This window comes from Pyxicephalus adspersus, chromosome 12, assembly GCF_032062135.1.
Source record: "Pyxicephalus adspersus chromosome 12, UCB_Pads_2.0, whole genome shotgun sequence".
In the NCBI taxonomy this organism is placed as follows: domain Eukaryota; kingdom Metazoa; phylum Chordata; class Amphibia; order Anura; family Pyxicephalidae; genus Pyxicephalus; species Pyxicephalus adspersus.
The window spans coordinates 1,915,830-1,940,577 of record NC_092869.1 but is presented as its reverse complement, the minus strand read 5'-3'; the positions used below and the strand labels follow the sequence as shown (position 1 = coordinate 1,940,577).

Below are 24,748 nucleotides of genomic sequence, written 5' to 3'. Positions count from 1 at the left end.
GCATACCACAAGGGAAAGAGATACGACTGCGCTCGCTATACTGGGGCGTCCTGAAAAGGTGATGGGAGGGACACGACTGTGCACGCCATACCAGGGCATAGCAGAGGGGCAGCCAATATGATAGCGCTCACTACACAGCACTGTACCATGGGCGGAGCCATTATTTAACAGGGGGGTTCCTAGGGTTTGGACACCTCCACACAATGACACCTCCTCTATCTTACCTGACTATCGCTCGTCTGAAGGAAGGAATACAGATCAATTCCTGCAAAAGACAAATATAAAGTAGGCGGTAAGAAAACATCAATTCTTCTATTTCTGAAATATCCACAAGGGGTGACAACACAAGAGCACAATTGGCAGACAGGGAAAGAGCATTGTCACCTGAACAGGAAGTGTCTAAACCGAGACCTCCATGGTGGGTAGAAATTATTTCATTGGTTTAAAAAAGGATAAAAGTGAGGGGGGGGGGGTTCTCCTTACCTTGAAGATCACTTGCTACCGGGAAGGTTCGATGGTAGTCTGGGATCGGAAGACTCGACAGGTAGTCACTGTTTATTGTCGCCAATGGCGGGCTTCTCAGAACGGACGATGTTTGCTGGTCGATGCTGATCACCCTAAGATGTAAACATAAATTTTAATGACTTCCTGCTTCAATCACAGCACTATACATGAAGTCTCTGGAAACACAAGCAAGTCGTCTCTTCTCAACCCCTTCTATGATCCAGTTATTGATTCGCACAGCACCAAACCAATTTACTCAGCTATCTGCTGCCATCTAGTGGAAATATATTGGTAATTCCACCTGAAGACCTCACAGCACTGTTGGTTGGGAATCCCTGCTATAAGCGCCACCAATCCAGGAGTGATGCAAACCCAAATCCTTACCCCTTAGAAGGAACTGTAGGGATGATGGTAGAGGTGATAGGACAGGGCCTCTTGGATGGGGGTTCGTCTTCGTCGGACGAGCTATCCAAGGTCAAATCGATGACTTCCACCTTCTTTTTGGGCTCAGTGCTGTGCTTATAGTCGGAGCTGAGGTTGTACACGGTGCCTGCTGTGAAAAAGGAGAGAGGATATAACGTGTGCGGAGCAATGATCTGCAGTGTGCATTATATACTAAGTGCTAAAGTGGACCTGTTCGTCACATATCTGTTGTGTTCACAATTCTGGCACATATCAGCCCCTTGCTGCAGCCTCTCTCCTTGTCTTGCTTCACTTACAATCACTGAAGGAGAGGAGACTGAGGAAATGCTGCCTGCAGCAGTCTAATAACACCCCAGCCTAGGCAAAGTCACCAACTGGAACTCGAGGTCCGTTTTGTAATGATAAAATCTGGAGCTTTTCTGGTGACCCCACACGAAGTGAGAGCGAATCTCTCCACAATGACCCCAGACGGAAACACAAGTATCGCGCTTACTGTCAATGGCGCCGTAGCTTTGTGTCTGACAGATCTCCTGCTTCTCCTTCTTGGGTTTCATCGGACACCAGGAACCGTCCTCCATAAACTGGATCTCGTCGCAGTCCGTGCAAGAGTTCAGGATCTCCATGAAAAGGCTGCAAGAAGGGGAGGGGGGGTGATGATGTCATCAATCTGCTATGATGTCATCAATGTGCTCCCTGATATCCGGATCTTGCTATATTCCACTCACCCATCTATGATCAGCATGTCATAAGGAGCCTTCTTGTCGCACACAGGACAAGTCCAGGTCGGCTTCTTCTCATTCATCTGCAGATACAGTGCTGCATCGAAGCATTGGAGGTGCGTGCAGGTAAGTGCCCGGCAGGGCACCGTCAGGCGCATCTTACCCAGCTAGAGAGACAAGGAGACATGAACAGGATTATGGACAGTCCAGGACTTCCTGTTGCAGGGTGACAACGCTAAGCCAATACCATGCATTTAGAAGTAGCGTTGTCACACTGCTCAGTGTTCTCCCCAGCCATGGGCGCACCACCCGGCACTTTTCAGTGTTTCTGGGTGGTTACTGAAGAGTTGCATCACAATACAGAGGCCACCACCCACCTACAGCTTCAAAGAAATTCTGACTGGATGACAACACCCCAGCCAGTAGCAAGCTAGCGGCTTAGGGTTGTCACTTAATGAACTTACCGGACACATTAAAGACACTCGCAGACTGGTGGTGGCGATTTCGCTGTCAGGGTCGGCCGTCAGTTTTTCTTTTACTGTTGTGAAAAATGAAAAGAAATGAAGAGTGAGATGACCAGGAGAAGTCTGGGATTGATTCATGTTTTGGAGAGGGAATGTTGTGGACTCACTCAGGGCTCTGGAATGGTCCGGGTTCCGGATGCCTTTGGCTCGCAGTTTCTGCAACAGAGTGACCGAGGTCAGCTGCTTCACCAGGTACACGGATAGGGAGTAATTCTGCCATGGAGGAGGTGAAAGAAAAAAAATGAAGTGGCTGCAAAACACTGAGACGCTCAGCACAGCCCCTGGCATAATGTATTAGTACAGTCTGGGGGGATTTGTATAGAGGACCTTGTGACAACACCCCCTCCTGTCACCCCATCCAATGGTGACTACAGGTGGCCACATTTCACAGACGCGAGCAGTACAGAGATCCTGTGAGGTTGCTGTGGCTGAAAAGCCCCTGGATTTCAGTAGGGAGACCCTTTTACCAGAAAGGACGAGGCTGACCCAGGTGTATGACTTACTCTGCCAAACTCGGACGACCAGTTGACCACAATGGTGTTGGGCACGGTGGAAGACAGGCGGATCAGCGGTGAAATGTTGATGGGTCGGCTTGGCCGTTTGGGTTCCACGCCGTTCTTGGTAGGTGGGAGGTAGCCCTATACAGGAGGGTGAAAGATTCAGTGAATCCTGATCAGAATGTGAGAGGAGGGGTGGTGCAGTGATGGATTCACTTACCGGAAGCGGGCAAAGCTTCCCATTCACCTTCACAAACAGGTTGGGGGGAAAATAATCCTCCTGGGGGCAGCTGGTCTCACACAGACAGAACCTGGACATGAGAAATGGGTGCTGTGAGCTGGCAGCAAAACAAAAACTTCCTAAAATATGGGAAGAGAAACTTTCTGTCTGTATTATACGAGGAGGTGGAGACAAGATCAATCACCCTGCACAAGTAGGTAGAGGGCAGCAGTGAGCAGTCTATTATATGAGGGGGCGGAGCCAAGACCAGTCACCCTGCACAAGGAGGTAGAGGTCAGCAGTGACCGGTCTATTTTATGAGGGGGCGGAGACAAGACCAGTCACCCTGCACAAGGAGAATGGGCCACAATAACCAGTCTGTAATACAGGAGGGGGGCCAGAGACAAGAGCAGTCGAGAGAATCTCTCGTGCATTACATATATATATATATATATATATATATATTTATTTTTGCATGAATGATCTAGGCAATGAGTATGTAAACGTAAGATGTGGTGTGGGACAGAAGAACGTCGGGTGGTCTAAATTAATAAAAGTTACCTTAGCTGAACTTGTACAGTGTAATCACATTTAGCACCCGGCAATATATCTCTGCAAAAGAATAAAAAAAAAAATCTGATTATTTCACAAAATGATACAACAACATAATACACGTTCAACATTGATTTATTAGAATAAAGAGTGAATAACTTTCACCTTAGAAAGGACAATTCCACAGGTAGGTCACAGAATGAACTCACCTGGAAGTGAGGATCTGATGGACCTGTTGGGGGGTTAATGCAAAGCTGAAATGGGCCTCTTCAAACCTCTGGGTGCTCGTTGATGCTGGAAGGAGAAGGAGGGGAGAATCAGGGTAACTTGAGGAACTACAAGGGGCAGCAAGTCCTGACTGCTTTTAAAGCAAAACAAGACCAATTAGAGTGCTCCAATGCATTTCTTATTACCAATTCATCCAAATGTTGGTGAGAGCTGTATCCCCCGTGTGCGAAATGTGTACCCCCAGTGTGCAATTCAATGCAACTACCCTGATCCCATCCAGGTAGAAACACATTGAAAGGTAATTTAGGTTCCAGATATACCAGTCGTATATCCCCCAGCCTAATGGGGGAGCCCAATGCTGTCACCCTGCCATGGTGGATCTCCCTTTATCTGAGTGCAGCACCCTTATTGTGGCACATGGTAGGGGGCAAAGACGGACTACAGTAAGGGGATGGGGGTAATATTAGTGATAAGGAATAGTGGGGACATAAGGGGCACAGCAGGTACCCAGACCTGGGAAATCAGTGCAGGGATAATGGGAACCCTAGCAATGGGTACAGCGGGTACACAGACCTGGGAAATCAGTGCAGGGATAATGGGAAACCTTGCAATGGGCACAGCAGGTACACAGACCTAAAATTTAGCACAGGGACAGTGGGTACCCTAGCAATAGGCACTGCAGGTGCACAGACCTAAAACTCAGCACAGCGACAGTGGGAACCCTTGCAATGGGCACAGCGGGTACACAGACCTGGGAAATCAGTGCAGGGATAATGGGAACCCTTGCAATAAGCACAGCGGGTGCACAGACCTAAAATTTAGCACAGGGACAGTGGGTACCCTAGCAATAGGCACTGCAGGTGCTCAGACCTAAAACTCAGCACAGGAATAGTGGGAACCTATGCAATGGGCACAGCAGGTTCACAGACTTGGCATTGTGGGAAATCTTCATAATGGGCACCACAGGTATGCAGCCCCCAATGCACATTTTTGGGTGCACCCGCACTGATTAATCTTTTTTGAATGGGCTGATCCATAAAAACGCTGCCCCCGGACTCACCAAGTGTGGTGGGTTTGATAAGTTCATCATAAACATCATAAAAAGGAAGCCTCTTCATCTTGACGTCCGGGTGCACAGGGTGGATGGGAGGGGAAAGGTGCTGAATGTCCGTCTCGTGTTTGGGGCCCAGCATGGGAATAGGCGGCAACATGGAGGAAGGAACCCCGGCTGCCATGGCACTGGCGTCGTAGCTTAGGTGGCATACTGCTCCTTGTGCCAAGGAGCTGGCATTGGGCAGGGCCCCGGCTTGCATGTGTAGCATGGTCAGGTCGGTGTTGCTGAGGATCTTGCGCGGGTAACGCCTCCGGTAAAGCTCTTTGATCTTCATCAGGTCGGAGCCAGATTTTACAGGGGGGAAAGCTTTGGTGAGAAGCTGGTGATTGCGCCCGCTATCGTTTCTGCCAGCGAAGCTCAGATGATATTGCAGATCCGAGACCCCAGGGGTCATAACCTGGAACAGAAGAGACAAGACGAGCGTTATTATAAAGACTGACCACTGAGAGTGCCAGGCGCAGGGTCATGTGATCTAGAAAGGAAAAAGGCCGGTCTGGACTCCTCCCATCCTCGTGAGATCACATGACCTGGTGTCTAGGCATTGCACAGCACTGAAGAGAACCTGGTGCAGCCTGATCTGAAAATATGAACTATTCAATTCTCAATACTAAGAATAGCAGGATTCTGTAAAATTCTCAGGGAATCTGCCACCAATCCTCCACCAGGAAAGTAAAGCTGAGCTCACCAATGAGAATCCTTCTATTGCTTAATGTGTCAGTTCCTAGGAATTGCAGCAATGTACATATAACACCCACCCTTTGCATAATATGGAGAGTGTAGGTTGGCAGGATCTAAATCTTATCCAGCGGTCGCATGTGCAAAAAAACTAAATATGTAACACTCAACACTATCATTATGTATGTAATGATACAAGAGGGAGCGGGGACGCTGCAGGCCAATGGTAAGAGAGCAGGGACGTGCTGCGGGGAGGCAGAGATTAGTGACATTTTGGAAGTATGGAGATGGTTATGTATGCAGATACAGGAGGATCCATCACTGACAGAGGCAGAGGCAGAGATTGGTAATGGAAAGAGACCTTTGGGAGTAAGGAGATGGTGATGTAGTGGGGAGACATTTGGAACCCAGAATACTGATACAGGAGGATCCATCACTGATGGGAGGTGGAGAAATTGGGGGCATGCTGCGGGGAGGCCGAGACTGGGGATGCGCTGCACATAAGGGTAAGAGACTGGACATGTGTTGTGGATAATAGTAAGAAACCCGACATGCTGCGGGGAGGCTTAGCCAGTGCTACTGTTTAGGAGTAAGGAGATGATTGGTCATGCGGGGACACATTGGGGACCCAGACTATTGATACAGCCGGATCCATCACTGACAGGAGAGGAGGATGGGGCGGCAGAGGAAATATCACTGGCAGGAGAAAAATAGGGAAGGAGGGGGTGCATAACATAACGCATGATTAGCTGGGTGATGAAGGGTTAACAATTCTAGCACTTTTTCTTTGCCGTCTGTCCTTCCTGTACTGATGAGAATATGGGGACGTTCAGCTTTTTTTGGGGTTACAGAATGCAGGTTCCCTTTAAGCTCTGTGGGGGGTGGGCAGAGCCCCCATAGGGCAGTCTGAGCTATTCTGGGTTATACGAGGACACGGCCTGCTGCCTGTCAGATCACCAGGGGACACCAGGTGGCAGTATATAGCAGGATCTGATCCAGTATGCTCAATGTTTCTCCAATATTCTATACCCTCCCCCCCCCTGTCTACAGGGGCAGAGGGGTAACTTGTACCCTCCTGGGGTATATCAGCTTGCAGCTTGCATCCAAAGGACCACACTGCTGCTGCAACAGGTTGATGTTTGCAGATATAAACTCCCTGTTCTGTTCTTCTTGTGGTTTATATATCAGAGGCACCACAACAGGAAGTGAGGGGGGCCATCTGTACGGGGACACAGCAATAAGAAAAATCTATAAACCTGGCAGAGGATACACTACTGCTGCCCAAAACTAAAGAAACATTTGCCAAGTCTTTAAAGAGATGCCAGGCCAAATTAAGGGAAACCCGCTGCCAAATCACCAGATTGGGGTACTTTCAGCCAGCAAGTTAGCAATGGCAGCTCCCATTAAAGGACACCTGGAACCTATACATATAAAGACAAATATTGATTTGCCCCACAAAGCGCAGCAAATATGAAATTTCAACCCCTACCCAAAGTTTAGGTTGCCTGGATACAGAAATCTGCCCTCTGTGGCCTAGCGCCCCCCACAAGCCACTCTGGGAGTTGTAAACAATGATGTCACTTCCTGTCCGCCTTATAAAAAAAAAACCTACAAAATAAACTGAAGGCGGGGCTACTAACTGCCAGGGGTGGGGCATTCCATTTCTGTAATATTGTAAACCCATCCCTAATTAGCATAATCCCACCCTTGTGCAGCAGAAACTCCACCCCCTGCCTTTTCTTCTTTTCCTGTCACCACTGGTTACAACTCCAAGGATGGATTAGAGCAGCGCTAGGCCTCAGAGGGCAGATTTCTGTACCCCAGCATCCCAGGGAGGGGGCAAATTACATTTTAAATGCTCTTTAGGGAGGCAAATAGATAAATGGACTTTTGTACATCAGCACTGTTACCCTTTACAGGAATAATAAGGATTCCTGAAGGGCCCCATTGCTTCCTTGTGGTGAATTTATATGAAATAAATTACAGAGAAAGTAAAGAGAATTTTTAGATTTATAAGAAGGGAAAGGTGAGAATTTGTATTGCCGTCTGTGTCCTGCACTGTAAATGAATCCTTCTTGTGTGTCTCAGTGACCACTGACTCATGAATAATTTAGAGTTGTCACTGGAAGAGGAAGTAGGGGGAATAGAGCTGTCAAGAGGGATTTTTTCAGCTTCCTGTTGTATGCACACAACAGGAAGTGATGGAAAATCTCCCCAATGAAACAAGGTATCAAAGAGAGACTGACATTCAAACACAGAGTTTCGGGTTTTAGAGTTAATAACAGGTTATGATCTGATAAAATCCAATACATAACTAACAACTTATCATATACCAGAGCAGCCAGAGAAATCCTCACCCCCAGAGCTGACAATCTAACTCACTGTTTCCCAACCAGGCTTCCCTCGAACACTCTCAGGGTAATTTAACTGACACCAATGATCTGTAAGGGTGACATTCATCCCACTGGTCACCATGCTAATGGGCTGCGAATATAGGAATTATAGTCGGGGTTCCCTGACGATCTGGAAGTTATTTCCAGGGTTCCTCCAATGTTACAAAAGTACAGAAAGGCTGCACCAACCCAGACAATACAGAATACTGGAAACCGAATACATAAGAGAGACCCATAAATATGGAACAGCAAAGCCGTCCATGAGACATTCATGTGAGTATGTGATATGGATCTGTAAATATTCAGGTCAGACCTAGCATGAGCATAGCACATGTGTATATACACGGGAGGATCACATGGTGCGATCACACGGTACAATCACACGGTACAATCACACGGTACAATCACACGGTACAATCACACGGTACAATCACACGGTACAGGAATATTCCTGTTTCTGAGATTATTCTCCTCCTCTTATTATTATTATTATACAGGATTTATATAGCTCCAACATATTACGCAGCGCTGTATACATATATTTTCACTTCTCTCATTTATATCTGAGCTCTCCTACACAAACAATACAAATATAATAATATACCATAAGATTCATTTATCTATGGATTCCCAGCAGTGAATGTCACATTCTCCGTTTTATAAACAGAGCCGAATCTATAAAAGAACCCAACGCAGTGACCTCCCCGGACCCTTTTAGCTGGGCACACCACCCGGTACTTTTTAGTAACCGCCTGGCCGTTTTTGGGTCACAGTACTGGGTTCACCACCTGCCTACACAAAATGAATTCTGGGGAGAATAGTGAAATGTATAATAATAATAATAATAATAATAATGTTATATGGAGACATAATAGGCTGATTTAATAAAGCTCTGCTGGAGAGAATACACTTTCATCAGTGAACCTGAGTGATCCAGCAAACCTGGAATACATTTCTTCAATTTTTCTTCTGTTTGTTGGGAAATGTTTTGAACCCTGGGTTAGATCCATTCCAGGTTTGCTGGATCACCCAGCTTCACTGATGAAAGTCTATCCTCTCCAGCCTTAGAGAGCTTTAATAAATCAGATCTAATATGGGGCAACAAGGAGGCGCTGATATAATATCACCAATATACAATCTGAATAATACTAGCAAATAGAAGTCTGTACAATAAAAAATAAGTCTGTATATCAAAATACAATTTATGATGATAATAATGATGAGAAGGAGAACATTACAGCCATATTTACACCCCCCTATTATTTCTGTTCCTCGTATTATTCTAATACATTGCCTTCTATGTATGAAGCAGGGAATCTGACATTCACCAATGGGAATCATCCAAATCCATGTGTTTCAATGGCTGATTCCCACCTGGAATGTCAAATTCCCCGACTAATAGAGTCCATGTATATCAGTAATAATAATGAAATGATCATTCTATATATAAAATATTATGGGGGTACAAAGAGAAAATCAAAAATAAAATATTGAATTCTAATAATAAAATGATATGGAGGATGGGTACAATGAGAGAATACAAGAACTAATTATTATTATTATTATTATTATAATACCCGGTAACAATGAGGGGCAGATATAATATCAGTATATTAATAATAATAATAATAATAATAATATTATTAAGATACAATGAGGAGAACCAATCATAATACAAGAACTAATATTTAACTAATATATTAATAATTTTTTATCATTATAATATTTTTATATTTTTATTATTTATATATTATTATTATACTATTATATTTTATTTATATCATATTTATCTTTTTATATTATTGTTCTGATCGCAGCTTGTTGTTGTTTTCTATTACTTTTTATACCGGAATGATATAATTATTAGATTGATGAATATAAATAAGTGCGGGCAGATCTGGGACCCCCATGGAATATTTGGGGTGTAAATAATAAAATACAAAATATAACGGCACCGATCACATTGATCCCTCCCCCCCCCCTCTATAATAATATTCGGTGCTCGGGGTTGACCCCCAGGATTGGGGAGGGGATCGGGGCAGATCTGCACCCCCACCCCGGGGAAGTTCAATCAGAGCGGCCCCGATTCCCCCTCGCATTGTACTCACCCGGATCGGGCTGTGTGGATTGGGTGCAGCCTCTGCTCTCGGTAAGCGTGCAATCCCCCGGTAGAGACCCGAGCTTTCCGCTATCTGGAAGGACGGGGTGATCGGAAGGCAGAACAGAACCGAACCGATCCACAAAGACTCCGACACCGCACTAAGAGGAGGACCGACCAGGAAATAGGCGCAGGAGGGCAGCGCTCCCTGCTGGTGGTTATTGGCAGTGCGGGCGGCTGCTCTATGCTTAGGGCAGGCTTATTGTATCTACAGCTGTTATTCTATCGCCCCTGCTGGCTGGTATTGGCGGTGCAGGAGACCGCTCGATATTATAGTAGCTACAGCTGATACTCTATTATTAGTGGCTAGGAAAGACTTATAGTATGTACGGCTGCTACTCTAGCGCCTCTGGTGGTTAATAGTGGAAGTGCATGTGGCTAGCGAAGACTGATGGTATCTACAGCTGGTACTCTAGCGCTCCTACTGGCTGGTATTGGCTGTGCAGGCGGATAATGAATATTATAGTGTTTACGGCTGTTTCCCTGCTGGTTGTAAATCGCGGGGCAGGTGGCTGCTGTTTTGTTGAATTTAACGTCCCCACCTCTGCTTATCTAGCGCCCCTGCAGGCCATGTGTGACCTTGCAGGCAGCTACTGTGTAGTACAGTAGTCCTATCAGGTCTTTATGTCATGATTGTTTCTCTAGCGCCCCTGGTGGCAGGAATCGGAAACGCAGTTTAATCTTTATGGTTGGATCTTTCTACTACTGTGCTTTCTACTCAGGGTATCTTCAGCGCCCCCGGTGGCTGTGAGCGGCACTGCAGGACTTTTTCATCCCACTTGCAGTTTCTTTTTATTGGAAATTCATTCTTCAAAAATAAAACTAGACCTGTCAGAAAAACCCTGAGCTTGCAAAAACAAATTCCTGACATATTTCAATATGCAGCAGCTGTATTATTTATACATGCTGGGGGATGGACCCTGTCCTGGTTTTCTAGTCTGGTTCTTAAACCACCAAAAGTTTTAATCAGCACTCAATTCCCAATAATAGATCAGCCTACCTGCTCATCTTGTGACTACAAAGTTACAAGGCTGCTGTCTGATCACTGGGGGGAGACTGAGGAAACGCCTCCGCCTGCCTGCAGCCGACTGATATCACTTTGACCTAGACAAAGTCACCAATTGGAGCTTTTTATTAATAAAACATGATATATATGCTGATGTGTCAGGAAGTTGTTCATGTAGAGTGACAGGTCCTCTTTTGGAGCTGATCTCATGTGCAGGTGGGAGCACAGCTGGGCTCGTTAGTGCTGAATCCCACTGATGGGGCCACCTGGGTGTCTATGGGGGGAGACAGAAGATATAGTGGAGCAGCTCCAGTCAATGGTGGTGACTACAGAGGCTCAGAAGTCTGGACTGCAGAGCTTACACTCTAATGGTATGTCATAACTCCGCCCCCATGGCCTTGTTGTATACAGACCTTGGCACTGTAATATTCAGCAGTATAAATTGTCCAAAAATCAGATTATATCACATAACCCCTAACTGTGAGCATTTGCTCCCAAAAGGCAATGTTTGAGGGAATGTCAGATTCACCTCTTTATACATAGAGCCCCCTAGTGTTAGCTCTGCATTGAGCAGGGGATACCACCGGGCCCTCAGTGTTGTTCAGATCCATGACAGGGCCCTCAGCCCCTTGCAATGACAGCAGGACAATCTACACTCGCCATGGAAATTCCCAGCAGCTGGAAAGATTTTTTTGTAAAGAATCTCTATGGATTTTTCTAACTGGAGAATTTCTCCTTATATCTGCAATGTTCATTTTTCCACCTCAAGGAATTCATTGGCTGCAAAATGATTTTCCCCAAAACGAGATTGCCTTGTTTCCCGACAAGTAACGACTCGTTACTGAATTCTCTTCATTCCTAAAGATCTGGGCGGAGCTTCTATTCCTGGTGTGAGAGCCGTTTGGCATTATTATTATTATTATTAAACAGGATTTATATAGCACCAACTTATTATGTAGCGCTGTACAATAAATTGGGGTTGCAAATGACACAGGAGGCGAAGAGGACTCTGCCCCAAAGAGATTACAATCTAGGAGATTGAGAGATCGTTTCTGGAGTATAGGAGTTCAAACCTGGCTTCTTTTGGTTGAGCGATTTGCAGGTGACCACCCGTATGTAGCCTGGTGGACCATGGCGTATGCAACCACTGGTCGTTTTCATTGTAGGAATAGTTGTCCATGAAAAAAAAATGGCACCCAGTGTTTGAATTTTTTTATAATCCAGTGCAGGCCTACTCAGCTTTGTCCTGGCTTCTGGCGAATTCTGAATGCGCTGCTCTTTATTTTTTCCATCTCCAGGTGACCACGCTTTACCCTAGGACCGCCTGTCAGGAACCCTGCAGCTCCCTATGTTGCCTGCTGGTGGCACTGTGGTTAGGCATGCCTTGCATGTGCTTCCACAAGCAACCAGCAGGTGGCGTACAGATTTACCTCCTGGTTTGTCAGAAACCCTGCAGCTCCCTATGTTGGCGCCGTGGAAGCACATGCAAGGCGTGCCTAACCACAATGCCACCAGCAGGCAACATCCTGATACAGAAACAGCCACCTGGGGGTACAGCAAAGGATTATGGGAATTGGCCAAAGCTCAGGGCAGAGAGGGGCTCTCTTTTCTTTATCACACCCCTCCCCCCCCCTCTGGGTATTAAACCTGCACCTCATAGACAGGAAAGGGGGCCCGATTGTTTGCCAAGCATCAAACTGTGCAAATAAAAAGCTCCTCACACCTCAGGGGGTCGGTGATAACCACCTGCTCTATGGTGCAAATTACAAACAGATATGCATGGCAATGGTGGGGGATGGGGCAGAGATCAAAAACATTCTTTACTAGGGGGGAGGGGTACTTTCTGGGGTCATTTTTTCCCCCTCCACCTTGCAGTAGAGAACACAGAACCCCCCTTCGTCATTATACATCATCAACGCGGATAGACGAAGCGTGCAAACTACAAAAATCGATGTTTTGTTTAGAGGGAAAACACGGCAGTGGACAACTATAAAATGTGCAGTAATCAGCGTTTGTGGGATCTTAAGGGCTCACCGATGATGGAGAATTTTCCATGCTTCAGAAAATCGTTTTCCGATCAGAGAGCAGGAACGACGAGCGATAATTGTGGTGGGGAATAAATTACGCATCAATGTCACATTTACAGAAGAAGCATGTGACCACCGACTCTCCCGGGACCAGACGGACGTCTATGTCAGATTTAAATTGTCCGTCCTTCAGGGCTGCATCGGCCTATTTATTGGAGTGTTTCCTCATTGGTGGAATTATTGAATGGGCCAACACACAATGGCTTTGTTCTTGCATTTGGTCATTTTGCCCAATGCTACCCCAGCTATGTTCAGAGCGCCGGTGGCATTACCACCTTTCAGATATGCTGCATGTAGCGTCTACCCTAGGGCAGCCCCAGAGGGTGGATGGGGTGGCAGAGAGTTGCTCAATATTACTGTCACCCGTTGTCAAACGAGCAAGTGCTGCGGTGCAAGAGGTTGGCACACTGCCACACTGAATAGACTGGTTTCTGGTTTGCCCCTTTGACCCCTACCAGGGGCAAGTGCTCTCCTTTAACCAGAGGGTAATCATTTAGCCAGGAAAAAGGAAGGGGTGGGTGTTTGGCCACTTCAGATAACATGAATGCACAACCCATAGACGTAATGTGATCAATCTAAGGGCCAATTACCCAATCTGCCCCCCCCCCAAAATTAACCCTGAGCTAGAGATGAGGACAGAGGTCTGCATTGTTTGTGTTGTAAATAACCTACGCGTAAAGTTTCTTTTCATTTTGTTTTTTTATGTAACAAGTTACAAACATTGATAAGTTATCTTCATATCATTTATACACATAACAAGAAATGAATAAAATAGATCTGTGGCACCGAGGCGTATTTACAGATTCCAAACATCATACATAAGGCACATGGGTAGAGGGGGTGGGGCTTAAAGGGACACTCCACCCTCAGGTGACTTTGAGCTGTACACACTGCCCTGAGTTGCCTTTTTGGTTTGCTTCCTTGTCCTGGGAGGGTTTTCCATTCATGCTGGCTGTAGTGGAATCTGACGTACCCTGAGGGCATTACGGTCAGGCCTTGAAGTCAAAGTGAAGTCACAACTTTTTACTTTTTTAGTATGGGGCAGCCCCCATCTTGGCATGTGATGCCCGACATTTGCCAAGAAATGCTTTAAAATACTTTTTTCCCATTTGCTGCTTCACTTTCCTTCCAGTGCCCTGTGTTGGCAGAGCTGAGTAACAGCCACACCCCTTGGGCTTGTCCCTGTGATTAGGAGGGGGTGTGTCTAACCTGGACCAATCCTGGGTGCTCTAGGTCTGACTCCGGTCTCCAAAGGAGAGGAGGTAGATTGGTTTAACTTAGTGTTTGGTCAGATTTGGAAATGGGGTTCTCCCTGGGTTCCTGGTTGGTTCTGGCAGCTATCATAAAAGAGGGGGGGGTCACATAAGTGGAGGGAGGGGCTTTTTTTATCTTGGGTCTGTTCTTTGTGGCATCCAAATGCTGAAGCAAAAGATATTTAAAAAAACAAAAGCTCCAATTTAAAGACGTGATATGCCCACTCATTTCGGGATGCCCGAATGTCTCCCTTCCTCAGGGCAAATAAACAGGAAACAGAAGCAAAATACAAATTCATCAAAACTAACTTATTATAACAAAAATTGATATAAAGCTAATTCAAAAAATGAAATAATCCCGTCCATGGCGCTTTCCTGTTATAGGGTGACAACGCTCTGCTCGGCCTCCCTAGGCTTGTGATGCGTTAATACAGATGGAAACTAATCAACAAAATCTCCTAAAATCTTGAGCACATTTATGTCCTTTTTATTCATCTAGAATCATCAAATTTCACTAAAATAAGCTCAGGAGATCCTGCCATTAAAGGCCTTCTTTAGGCACCTCTTGTTATGGGGTGACAATGCTCTGTCCCTGACTCCAAATGGGCTCCTCTGTTGTCACCATCCGTATCAATGCCCTAAGATATGTCATGCAGCCAGTAGCTGATAAAGCATCAATAAGTTGTCACAAATGTGAAAAAAAAACATCAGTAGTTCATGTAGTACAGGGTTCACATCTAGGAGGTGAAGAAGTGAGCTTCAAAACCCCGAAACGTGTCGGCATGTGAAGAATTTAGCAGGGACCCCTTTTTTTCAGAATAATGTTCACTCTGGAGCTCTGACACCAAGGCAGACCTGCTGCCTATTGGACTGTATGATCATATTCAGACCCCTGGGGTAACAGAAAGAGGGGGTGAGAAAGGGAGGAGTATGACATGGAGATGGTTGGTACCACTGGCAGACATAGCCAATAATGAACCCCAGTGCAAAACTGACTTGTGTTCCCAGTGGAGGCCCCTTGTGGCTAAATGGGGTATGGGTCCTTCATGCAGCTGCATACTTTGCATTTCCCCATGCCCGCCCCTGGTTGGTACAATGTTTATCTGACTGTAGATCTATTTGTGTGACTTCAGTTGGACTTTTAAAGTTCCTTTTGCAGGGTTTTCCATCATTTTAAAGCTCACCCGACCAGGTTACATTTGCCTCTTGGAATTCCCACAAAGCACCATGCCTATCCCATTGCTACCACCACAAAATACCCGATTTCCAGCTATGGACCATGACTTGCGTTGCACCACCCATGCATGTCACATAACCAGGGGGTTGTAGATGCCATCTAAGCTCCCAACACCAGCTGACGGTAGGTATTTTCCGGTGGTGGAAAAAGGGCAAAGGCTGGTTTTAAAGGGCAGAATGGATCATTACCCAGGGCCCCATGTGACCATAACACAGCCCCTCCTGCAGGAGATGCTAAGCATTTGGGGCCCTTATTTAATAATTGCCCAGGGTTACGTTTTCCTAAAACCCCCCCTCTGTAGTGGAGTACTAAAGAGGTTAGGATAAGGTAGGCAGGGGTTAGCGTTAAATGGGTGAGAGGGTCTCTTTAAAAATATCAAAGATGGGAGAAGCAACCCATGAAGTTGGAGTTTCTCTTTAATGGAGACATTCTTCAGTCATTTGGCACGCTCCGGAATATGACTCAATTCATTCAGAGACGTTGGCATCGTACTGGATTACAGTTATGGCTCTGACCGGTGCCAGCCATGCAGAGTCCATATAAGGCAGGAGGGGTTTTTGGGTTTTTTTTGGCATTTCATAGTGCAGTTCCTGAAAAAAGTCCCACGATTAGTAAACAACATCGTTCTGCATCTTTAGAATCCAGCGTAATGTCAGATGCACGTCTTCATCCATGTAACCCTGCAGGAAAGAAACACAGGCACTCGTTAGATTGCAAGCTTCTGAGTACATAGTCCACTAAATAAACATTACCCCCCCCTTCTGTAAACTCCTAACCCTTATGTGGAATAGTAAGCATGACAGCCAAGCAAATATCATTTTCAAAGCTGGCAAAAAAAAACTGATTTTCCCTTTACCTGCTGAGCATTTGATTCATTTATTCTTTTTTTATTTTTACATTATTCAGGTGTGCAAGCACAATGGGATGGCCGCTTCTGCCATATTACCTGAGCTGCATTGAGCAGGTGAGTCCTGTAGATGGCGATAGTCTCCTGATGACGTTTGTTGGTGTCCTGAAAAAAATAAAAAATGTATATTGGGTTTACCTGACAAAACTCTCCCCCCCCACTTGTTGTTACAAGGTGAAATCAGTTGTATTGTATATCAGATGTTATGTCAGGGGGGTCATCCCAATGATCTTTGTGACACCAAGTATCTTATGGGTACAAATACAATGTGAAACATTCACTACAGCTGCAATATAATGTATATCTTTGACTAAAGAGCAATAGTTTGAATATACATGTTACAATCCGATTGTATGATTTCCTTTATTATTACCCTCAATACCCACCCTCTGATTGGGTATGAATAGAGAAATATCCACACATATCACATTAGGCCTATATTATTGACCCTGATGAAGGGGACGGTGGGCCTGAAACGTGTCGGATATACATATCTATGTATATCACGGATTTGTGACATCCTGGTGCTCAATGCAGTGTGATTTTTCTTGTCCAAACGATTCATTAGTTAGGAGATGGGGGGTGGGGGTGGGATTTATTGGGGCCTGATTGCTTAATATGGTGATGATTAGAGGTCAATGGATATAAAAGCTCTCCCTGGTGGAGACGATTGACAATGTGAATGTCGGCTTCCAGCAAAGTAAACTCCTATCCCCTTTCCTTCTATGAGAATGTTACAAGTTGCTAACTACATTTGTATTATGGCTCCTCTTGGTCAGTTTCAGTCCATTTTCAAATAACACCACCCCACCCCACCACTGTAGCTGGTTGCTCTTCTAGTGTACGGCATGCAGCGTTTTGCCCCATTGAAGATGCAACAACTTACCTCCAGCTGACCCACCAGCTCCGTGCAGCGTCTCTGCAGCTGGTCGATCTCCTTCGACAACGACTTTGACTCTTTGACAGTCGCCTCCATCTAAGAGAAGGAAAAGCGTTGTTTAGAATTTGAGTGTTACAGGGAATAAATTCTTCATCAGACCTCCAGGCAGATATAAATTGACGCAATATATGCAGCTTTGTACTCACTAATATATAAATGAACCTCCTGCAGTCCCTTGTACAGCAGAGCTCAGATTTAAAGGGGGAGAAACGGCACAGCGAGACAATCATTTGCGCTGCAGTGTAAGAAGCATGCTGATAGGACAAAAGTGCAGAGTGACAAGGAGGTGAACTCATCAGTCTGCTGCTTCTCCTTCAATGTCCAGTCACTGGTTAGGGGCAGAGAACAGACCTGTGCTATTGAAGTGCAACAGAAAAAGCTCAAATCTCCGTGCCTACCAGATAAGGGTGTGCTGTGCAAATCTTAGACATGCATAGACATTACCATGTAAATCATTTGGAATGTAAAGAAGCTCCTCTATAAGTCATTCTCAGGGCTCAGCCTCAGAATAAAATATAAAAGGAAAGCGTGATAATATAAGAAAAGTGAAGCTGGAAAGACGTCTGTTTCTCTGATTCCTGATCTGCAGAATACCAGTTCCCCCCCGCCACACAAAGTGGACTTCCCTTCCGCTTATAAGACATATCAGACAATGGGAGAAACCAATGTGTATGGCAGGGGTACCAGCATCAAACAGAGACAAAAAAGGCTTTTGTTTAGTACATTAGGGAAGTCCGGAACCCCAATCACATTTTTATTCCACAACACTTTACTAATGGTGAGGAGTCACAAGTCTAGAATAAGATTGTATACAAAGAAAAAGCCAACAACTTTCAAGGGTTACAATGGTCTCTCCCCTTCTTCAGGGCTGAAATAGATCATCAGAATGAAATCTAGACTGAAGCTTATTTTTACTGCAGTTTGTCTGCTGAGTGAAAACCTTAAATAGTAATAAATGCCCAACTTTTTGATACCTTTGCCCAGTCCAGATTTTATTCCCCTGTTCGGAAGGGCCATTGCAACTCTGAAAGTAGATATTACGCAATGGCAAGTCCAGTCTACAACTTCCTCATTATAAAACTATACTTCCTGCTTGATATAGACTTACGCTAAGAACCATTGTACCTTACCCAGTAGCCCATTTCCCTTACCTGCTCCTGCTTTTCCTGGGACACTCTGGAGAGCAGGTCATACTTTCGAGTGAATTGGCAATTCTCCTCCTCGTATTTCTGGGCTTTCCTCTTTAGATCTTCAGCTTCTCTCTCCAGGTCCTTTACTTTGCCCACTAGGACCATGACCTTTTCTTGTTCGGATGCCAGCTGGTCTTTACACCCTTTGGCTTCTTCTGTGGATTTGTTATATTTTTTGGTTAGGACTTGGATTTCCTCTCTCAACGTTCGAAGTTGGGTCTCCAAATTGTCCTTTATGCGCTCAATCTCCTGTAGTGTGTCTGCTTCCTTTTGCCGTAATGCTTGTCTTTCCTCAGCTTCCTGCTCCAGCTGTTGCTTTAGGACTATGACTTCCTCGCATTTACGTTCCAGTGCTGCCTTGCAGGCCTCGTTCTCCTCCTTCAAAGCTATCACTACATTTTCCAGGTCCTCCATGCGGCTTTCTACTTCTGCTTTGGGGATGGAAATGGAGGTCTGAAGTGCAAGTTGGTCTTTGAGCTCCTCTGCGTTGGCCACGACTTGGAACAATTTCTGCTTTACTTCTTCGATTTCCTTAACCTTGGCGTGCACATCATTCTTCATCTCATTGAGGATGTTCTTGTGTTCTGTAATCGATATGTTCTGAGCTCGGTCATCCAGGAGCTTGAGGTTTTCCTTCTGTAAAGCGGCCACTTGCTGCAACACCTCGTTGTAGTTTCTGACCAGAGTGCCGACGTTCCAGTAGAGTTCTTCTAAAATATCGGAGCTGAACATCTCCATGGTTCTGCTGTTTTCCACCTGAAGGACCTCCGGAGGGAAGCTGTCCCTCAACATGGCCATTTCGCTCTGCTGAACCTCCAATCGGGCATTTAGCTTTTTGAGTTTGTCTTGCTCGGCCTGCAGTTCATCGGATAAGACTCCGACTTGGTTGTTATAATCCTTACACCGCAGTTCCGTTTCTTGCCTCATGGCAAACTCGGACTGCATGCTCTCCTGCAGGGCCAAGAGTCCTTCCTCTAGGTTTTGCTTTTCCAGAATGACTTGGTTCATATTTGAGAGTAACTCAGCATTGGTTGCCCTAAGAGAGGATAATTCCGCCTCCAAACCTCTAATAGTTTGTTTTAAGGAGTCCATACTTCTCGTGTGGTCACTGCTTTGAGTGTCATAAAGGGACAGTCCTCTGTTGAGTTGGGCCATACTATTTTTGGGGGAATACCTGAAGTTCTCATGTAAACAAGGCACATTGGTCTCTACTGGACGGTAATGTTCTAAAACATTGATCGACCTGCTGGCTTTCTCATTTGTGGTGTCATGCACAAGATCAGAATCTGCACTTTGCATTGACCCCGCATTCTGTTGCAATCTTTCAGCAGTTGCAATATATTTTTCTATTGACGCAGCAATCATTTTCCAGTCCTCTGCACTTTTTTCCAAGATGTCCTTTGGCACGTAACCTGAGCACCTCTTCGATACTTCGATGTTTTGCAACACTTCGACATTGACGCAATTACTTTTAAGCTTGGTCAGGAACTCCTTCAAGGTTTGGCCATTGTCAGGATTATTTGTTTGAACGCTGTCCTCATTTTCCCCTTGCAATTTTTGTACCAGCACCAGAAGCTCCTCTTTTTCTTTGCTCACCTCTGAGATCTGTTCCTGCAGATCTTCTACGACCGTACTTTGTGTTCGCTTCCGTTTCTCAAATTGCAACAGCACCTCCCTCATGTTCTCCAAGTGGCCTTCCAGCTCCACCACTTTCTTCCTTGCACCTTCTTCCTTCTCCTTTGCAGCAGTAACTTCACTTTGAAGATGCCTCATGTCTTCTTGGTATTGGTTTCTCATCTTTTCAGCCTCTGCAGCCTTGGAGGAAAGGGTTTGAATCTTCTGATCCAGAAAGTTTTTCTCATTTACCTGATCTTTCAAAGTCCTAACCCGTTCCAGAACTCGAGTCAACAAACCACAGGTATCTGCGGTGGGAACTCCAGCCATAGCTCCATCGTTCTCAGGCTTCCTATCCAAAAGATCTTCCAAATGATCTGCTACTTCTCGAATTCTGTCATTTTCCATTCTCTGTTCCTCTGCTATCCTATCAATTTCTTGGGTCTTCATCATCAGCTCTCCCTGTAACCAAACCCCTCGCTTTTGCTCTTCCTGAAACCTTTTCTTCCATATGTTGACCAATTCTTGCTCATGGACTGAGTTTGATGAGACAACCTGAAAATAAGCATGAATCTGTGATTACAAATTGTGCATTACTCAACATGTGGTTAATTTTTTTTTTAACAAAGCAGACCTAAACTCAAATTTTTTACTTTACATAAAAGTGTAGACAACATAAAAAATTTATTTTTTTAAGGGTGCAGCACCTCCGCACAGCGATAAGACAGAATGGAGAACAAAGCCTCCCAGGGGGCTCTTGGCTGCTCCTTCTGCGCATGCCGTGATCTCGGACATGTGCAGAAATTGCTGATCCAACCGCGCAATCTTTTTCCCAATCTACGTCACCCGATCTGTGCGGTGTGAGATCAGATGACGTAAGAAGAGGAGCACGGGGACATGGCAGGACCCAAACAAAGAAACCTCCTGACGGATCTGCGCAATTAAAGGTAAGTGTTTTTTTTTTTTGTTTTTTTTTATTTTAGGTTTAGTTCTATTTTAACATCCAATCATAGGCCTATGGCAATTGGTTAACCTCTCAGAAAGCTGATTAAACCCAGTTGCATCTCATGGCTTGGGCACTTATGGAAACGTATTTCATGTCTGATCATCATGTCCTGACCCCAGAACCTTCCTTCTCCGAAAGACCAGCCAGTTGATGGACCTCAACTGTTGAAGATCAGGTGATCTCTGACTACTCATTTTGCCTCAACACTGGCAGCTCCCATTGTTTGAAACCCATGAACTTACCTTGGTTACAGATTGGTCCTCGTGACTCCGCGGTGAATGCACTGCAAAAGCAAATTTAGGAAATGTTAATCTAGGCTTAAAATCCTTAATTGATTTTACAATTGGCCAATCAATTCTAATGCAGCAACTAAACCATCCATGTAGGATCCTCGTCATCGGAGGCTGGGGGTGCAGTTGGGCATTCATTATCCAGTCAAGTTACCCTTAAATTAGAGTTTCCTTGCCTTTCTTCCTCTTACATAATCAGTGTATGAATTTGGGATCCACAAATTTAGGGATCTCCTTTCATTTTGCCCCAATCTCAATTTGGCTGGCCCACTTACCATTTTTCCTCCTGTCCAAGGCTGATTGTACCAGTTTCTTTAGCGCTTCGTCCCGGTTCAGACTGGCAAAGTAGAGAGCGTCGCAGAATTTGTTATCCTTTAGCTGGGGGTCGGCTCCCTTTGTGATGAGGGTCTCCGCCGCCTGAATGTTGCCCTTCTCACAAGCCAGCATAAGAGCCGTCCTGTTACACAAAATGAGGGTCAGCTAAGATCAGGACCGGCTACATTCAGAACCAATTTCAATGAAGAGCAAAACCCATCTTCCACTCACTTTTTATCACGGTCGCCTAGGTTCACCTGAGCGCCACGGTCGAGGAGCAGTGAACAGACTGTCGGATGGTTACGCTGTGCAGCTACCATAAGTGGCGTCCGTCCATCCTATGAAAAAAAACACAAGATTTATACATAAATAAAATATTCTGCCACTTCCTGTCTACATGCAGTGTATTATATTCCTCAGGCGTCCTGAAGGTGACAACAGAAGATCATGGCTGTGTAATGTGCACAGAAACACCCACGTGTAGTCACCATTAGCCCGTGTGATGGGGTGACAATGCAGCAGCACAATTGGGAGACAGAAGGAATGTTGTAACCATCGTTGCTGTTCGGATTTGAAATCTTGGCAGTGCGGTTATGGTAATTTTATAGCTGCCCCTGGGGCAGGGCATTAAGTAGCTTCTACCCATGACAGCTCAATGGGGACAGCAGTGAGTTCTGCCACCCATTGTCAAATTTGCAGGCACTGGCTCTTTAAAAACCACCACTGCAGTGCCAATGATGGAGGAGATGGCAAGGTTCCATCCAGAAGGAGCTGCATGGGATCACCCGATCCTGAGACAGGTCTAACCCAATGACTCCACATTAGCAATCTGTGACAATTTGCCTCCCTGTGAACTTCATCCCACCAAATTCTTTAACATTTGGGGGCCCCGTTCTTAAGATGTTCAATGACTGGCTTCCAGCGGTGTCTCATATTTGCCTTTTGAACGTGTCTTCTCCCTTTACCCCCCCCGGAGCGTGGGATATTGGCCGACTCGGCCGAGGGTCGCCGATAAGAAACCCTGGAATTTCCTGTGCGTGTTGCAAAAATAATCCTTAAAGTGACGGTGAGAGGACAGAAAACATATGTCGGAGATGTTCCAGCACGAGCAAGGATGGTTACTGGCATTTTAAATGAATTTACAAGGGCACCTCGTTGAGAACGCAACATAATACATTACCACCCTGTCAGGATATTGATAATACATTTCTTTAAGGCTGATATTCAGAATGAGCAAATGTTTTCTACATGAGTATTCCTATTGCATTTCTTCCAATTCTGTGCAGGAGCTTCCTGTCATAAAGACCAGTCATCACTGCTCTCTCTCCATGTGCAGGGTGCCTGGTCTTGTCTCCACCCCCTCCTGTAGTGTTCTGCCTGCAGTAGGTGGGGCTTGCTGGTCCCTCCCACAGCTCGGCTCTTTGCACAAGCTATATGCAGCTCAGTGATCATGTGACTTTTACCCATATAAAGTGAAATCTAGGTTTGCAAAAGCTCAGAGTGCCTGAGGTTTGGCTTTACCTTCACCACTTCATAGAGAAAGCTATACCCATATCCTCCACCAATCGGCATTGAAAGTGGACCTGTGATTGGCACTGTTATTTATTAAGAGAAAACTGTAAATCCCGATCATAAAGCCCAGACATTTGTGGTGCACTCACATCATCGGCTGCATCCAGGATGGTGTCCTCGGCGTCACACAGGAGCAGAACGCTGGTGACACAGCCCGAGGTGGCTGCAGGGGACACAAAAGTGAGATGGACAAGATGAGACATATAATGATAACAGGGCAGCACAGAAAGTTATCAGCTTACAAGATTTTTGGCAGGATCATTGGACAGATATAATGAAATGGCTCCTGTAACACTTACCAGCACAATGTAACGGCGTCCGACTGTGGAAGTCTATGGAGTCTTCATGAGCGCCGTGCTGTGGTGAGAAATAATACATTAGGTGGGCAGAGACTGGCACCCTTTTTGGTGACTTCTGGTGTATTGTTTGTGTATGGCCAGGGATTGGAGTTTAAGTAGAGTTGGGGTGACAACAGGCCCAGAGTTCTGAGATTCTTTGGAGTTGTAATCACACTGGTGACACCCACCCTGCCTTTTTAACCCCCCCCCCCATCCACCAATTGGTGCAAATACTGAAGAAGTGGCCCTCCATGCCCCTCAGTGACAGCATCAGCTTACCTGTAGGAGCGTCTTCACACATTCCGGGTGACAGTTGCTTGCAGCCAGGTGTAGTGCGGTGCAGCCTACAGGAAGCACAGGAAATTTTAAGACTGCGTAAAGTTGTCATTATTCTAAACAATGAATACTGATCCCAGTGGTGACACCTACCATCCTCCGTCTTGGTGTTGATCTCTACTTTTTGGGATAGGATGACATTCACGCACTCTGTGAAACCTTTGGCAGCCGCAATGTGGAAGCTGTGATAGTGAAATGAGAATATGTTCAGGGTGGACAATAAAATAGGAACCCCAAATGGTTCTGTGGGGTTCCTGAACACACCGGGACCCCTCAACAACCTGCCAACATTTCTGAGATGGGAAGATCGCCTGCCTGATATCCTGACTACTATCAGACATCTGTGATATGGTGTGACCTAACCCGGACTGGTTTTTCCTCTAGAATCCTGAGCTCTTGTTTTTCAGTGGCACCTATCCTGAGTTCTGTCCTACTGGGGTGCCGCATCCCAGCTCTGCCCTTAGAGTGGTGCTTTATCCCTCAGCTTGTGATAGCTATCCTTAACATTGAAGTTCAGCTTGGCATCTATCCCTGCTGTGGCACCCAACCTGACATTTCACTCTCCCATGGTGCCCATCCTAAACTATGGCCCACGCGTGGCACCACCACTGCTTTTTCTGTGCCTATAAAGGACTCTTTTATGAATCCCA

At 45.6% G+C, this 24,748-nt stretch overlaps 2 protein-coding genes across 4 annotated transcripts in view; both read right to left on the bottom strand.

Moving 5' to 3' along the window:
- The window catches only part of PIAS3 (protein inhibitor of activated STAT 3), a 12,797-nt gene extending 2,543 nt beyond the window's left edge, over positions 1-10,254 (bottom strand). The window contains exons 1-13 of the mRNA XM_072428133.1: positions 9,958-10,254; positions 4,728-5,178; positions 3,649-3,733; positions 3,449-3,499; positions 2,888-2,978; positions 2,674-2,808; positions 2,278-2,383; positions 2,111-2,184; positions 1,653-1,813; positions 1,421-1,557; positions 889-1,057; positions 484-617; positions 225-265 (exon numbers count right to left, since the gene is read on the bottom strand). Of these exons, the coding sequence (XP_072284234.1) occupies positions 225-265; positions 484-617; positions 889-1,057; positions 1,421-1,557; positions 1,653-1,813; positions 2,111-2,184; positions 2,278-2,383; positions 2,674-2,808; positions 2,888-2,978; positions 3,449-3,499; positions 3,649-3,733; positions 4,728-5,175 (1,632 nt within the window). The 5' untranslated portion in view covers positions 5,176-5,178; positions 9,958-10,254. The remainder of the gene's footprint in view (positions 1-224; positions 266-483; positions 618-888; positions 1,058-1,420; positions 1,558-1,652; positions 1,814-2,110; positions 2,185-2,277; positions 2,384-2,673; positions 2,809-2,887; positions 2,979-3,448; positions 3,500-3,648; positions 3,734-4,727; positions 5,179-9,957) is intronic.
- Positions 10,255-13,780: 3,526 nt separating this feature from the next.
- The window catches only part of ANKRD35 (ankyrin repeat domain 35), a 28,456-nt gene continuing 17,488 nt past the window's right edge, over positions 13,781-24,748 (bottom strand). For all 3 annotated transcript variants that reach the window (XM_072429032.1, XM_072429033.1, XM_072429031.1), the window contains exons 3-13: positions 24,192-24,280; positions 24,042-24,106; positions 23,724-23,781; positions 23,514-23,587; positions 22,084-22,190; positions 21,813-21,994; positions 21,490-21,530; positions 18,589-20,796; positions 17,384-17,473; positions 16,537-16,602; positions 13,781-16,270 (exon numbers count right to left, since the gene is read on the bottom strand). In XM_072429032.1, coding sequence (XP_072285133.1) covers positions 16,199-16,270; positions 16,537-16,602; positions 17,384-17,473; positions 18,589-20,796; positions 21,490-21,530; positions 21,813-21,994; positions 22,084-22,190; positions 23,514-23,587; positions 23,724-23,781; positions 24,042-24,106; positions 24,192-24,280 — 3,052 coding nt within the window. In that variant the 3' untranslated portion in view covers positions 13,781-16,198. The remainder of the gene's footprint in view (positions 16,271-16,536; positions 16,603-17,383; positions 17,474-18,588; positions 20,797-21,489; positions 21,531-21,812; positions 21,995-22,083; positions 22,191-23,513; positions 23,588-23,723; positions 23,782-24,041; positions 24,107-24,191; positions 24,281-24,748) is intronic.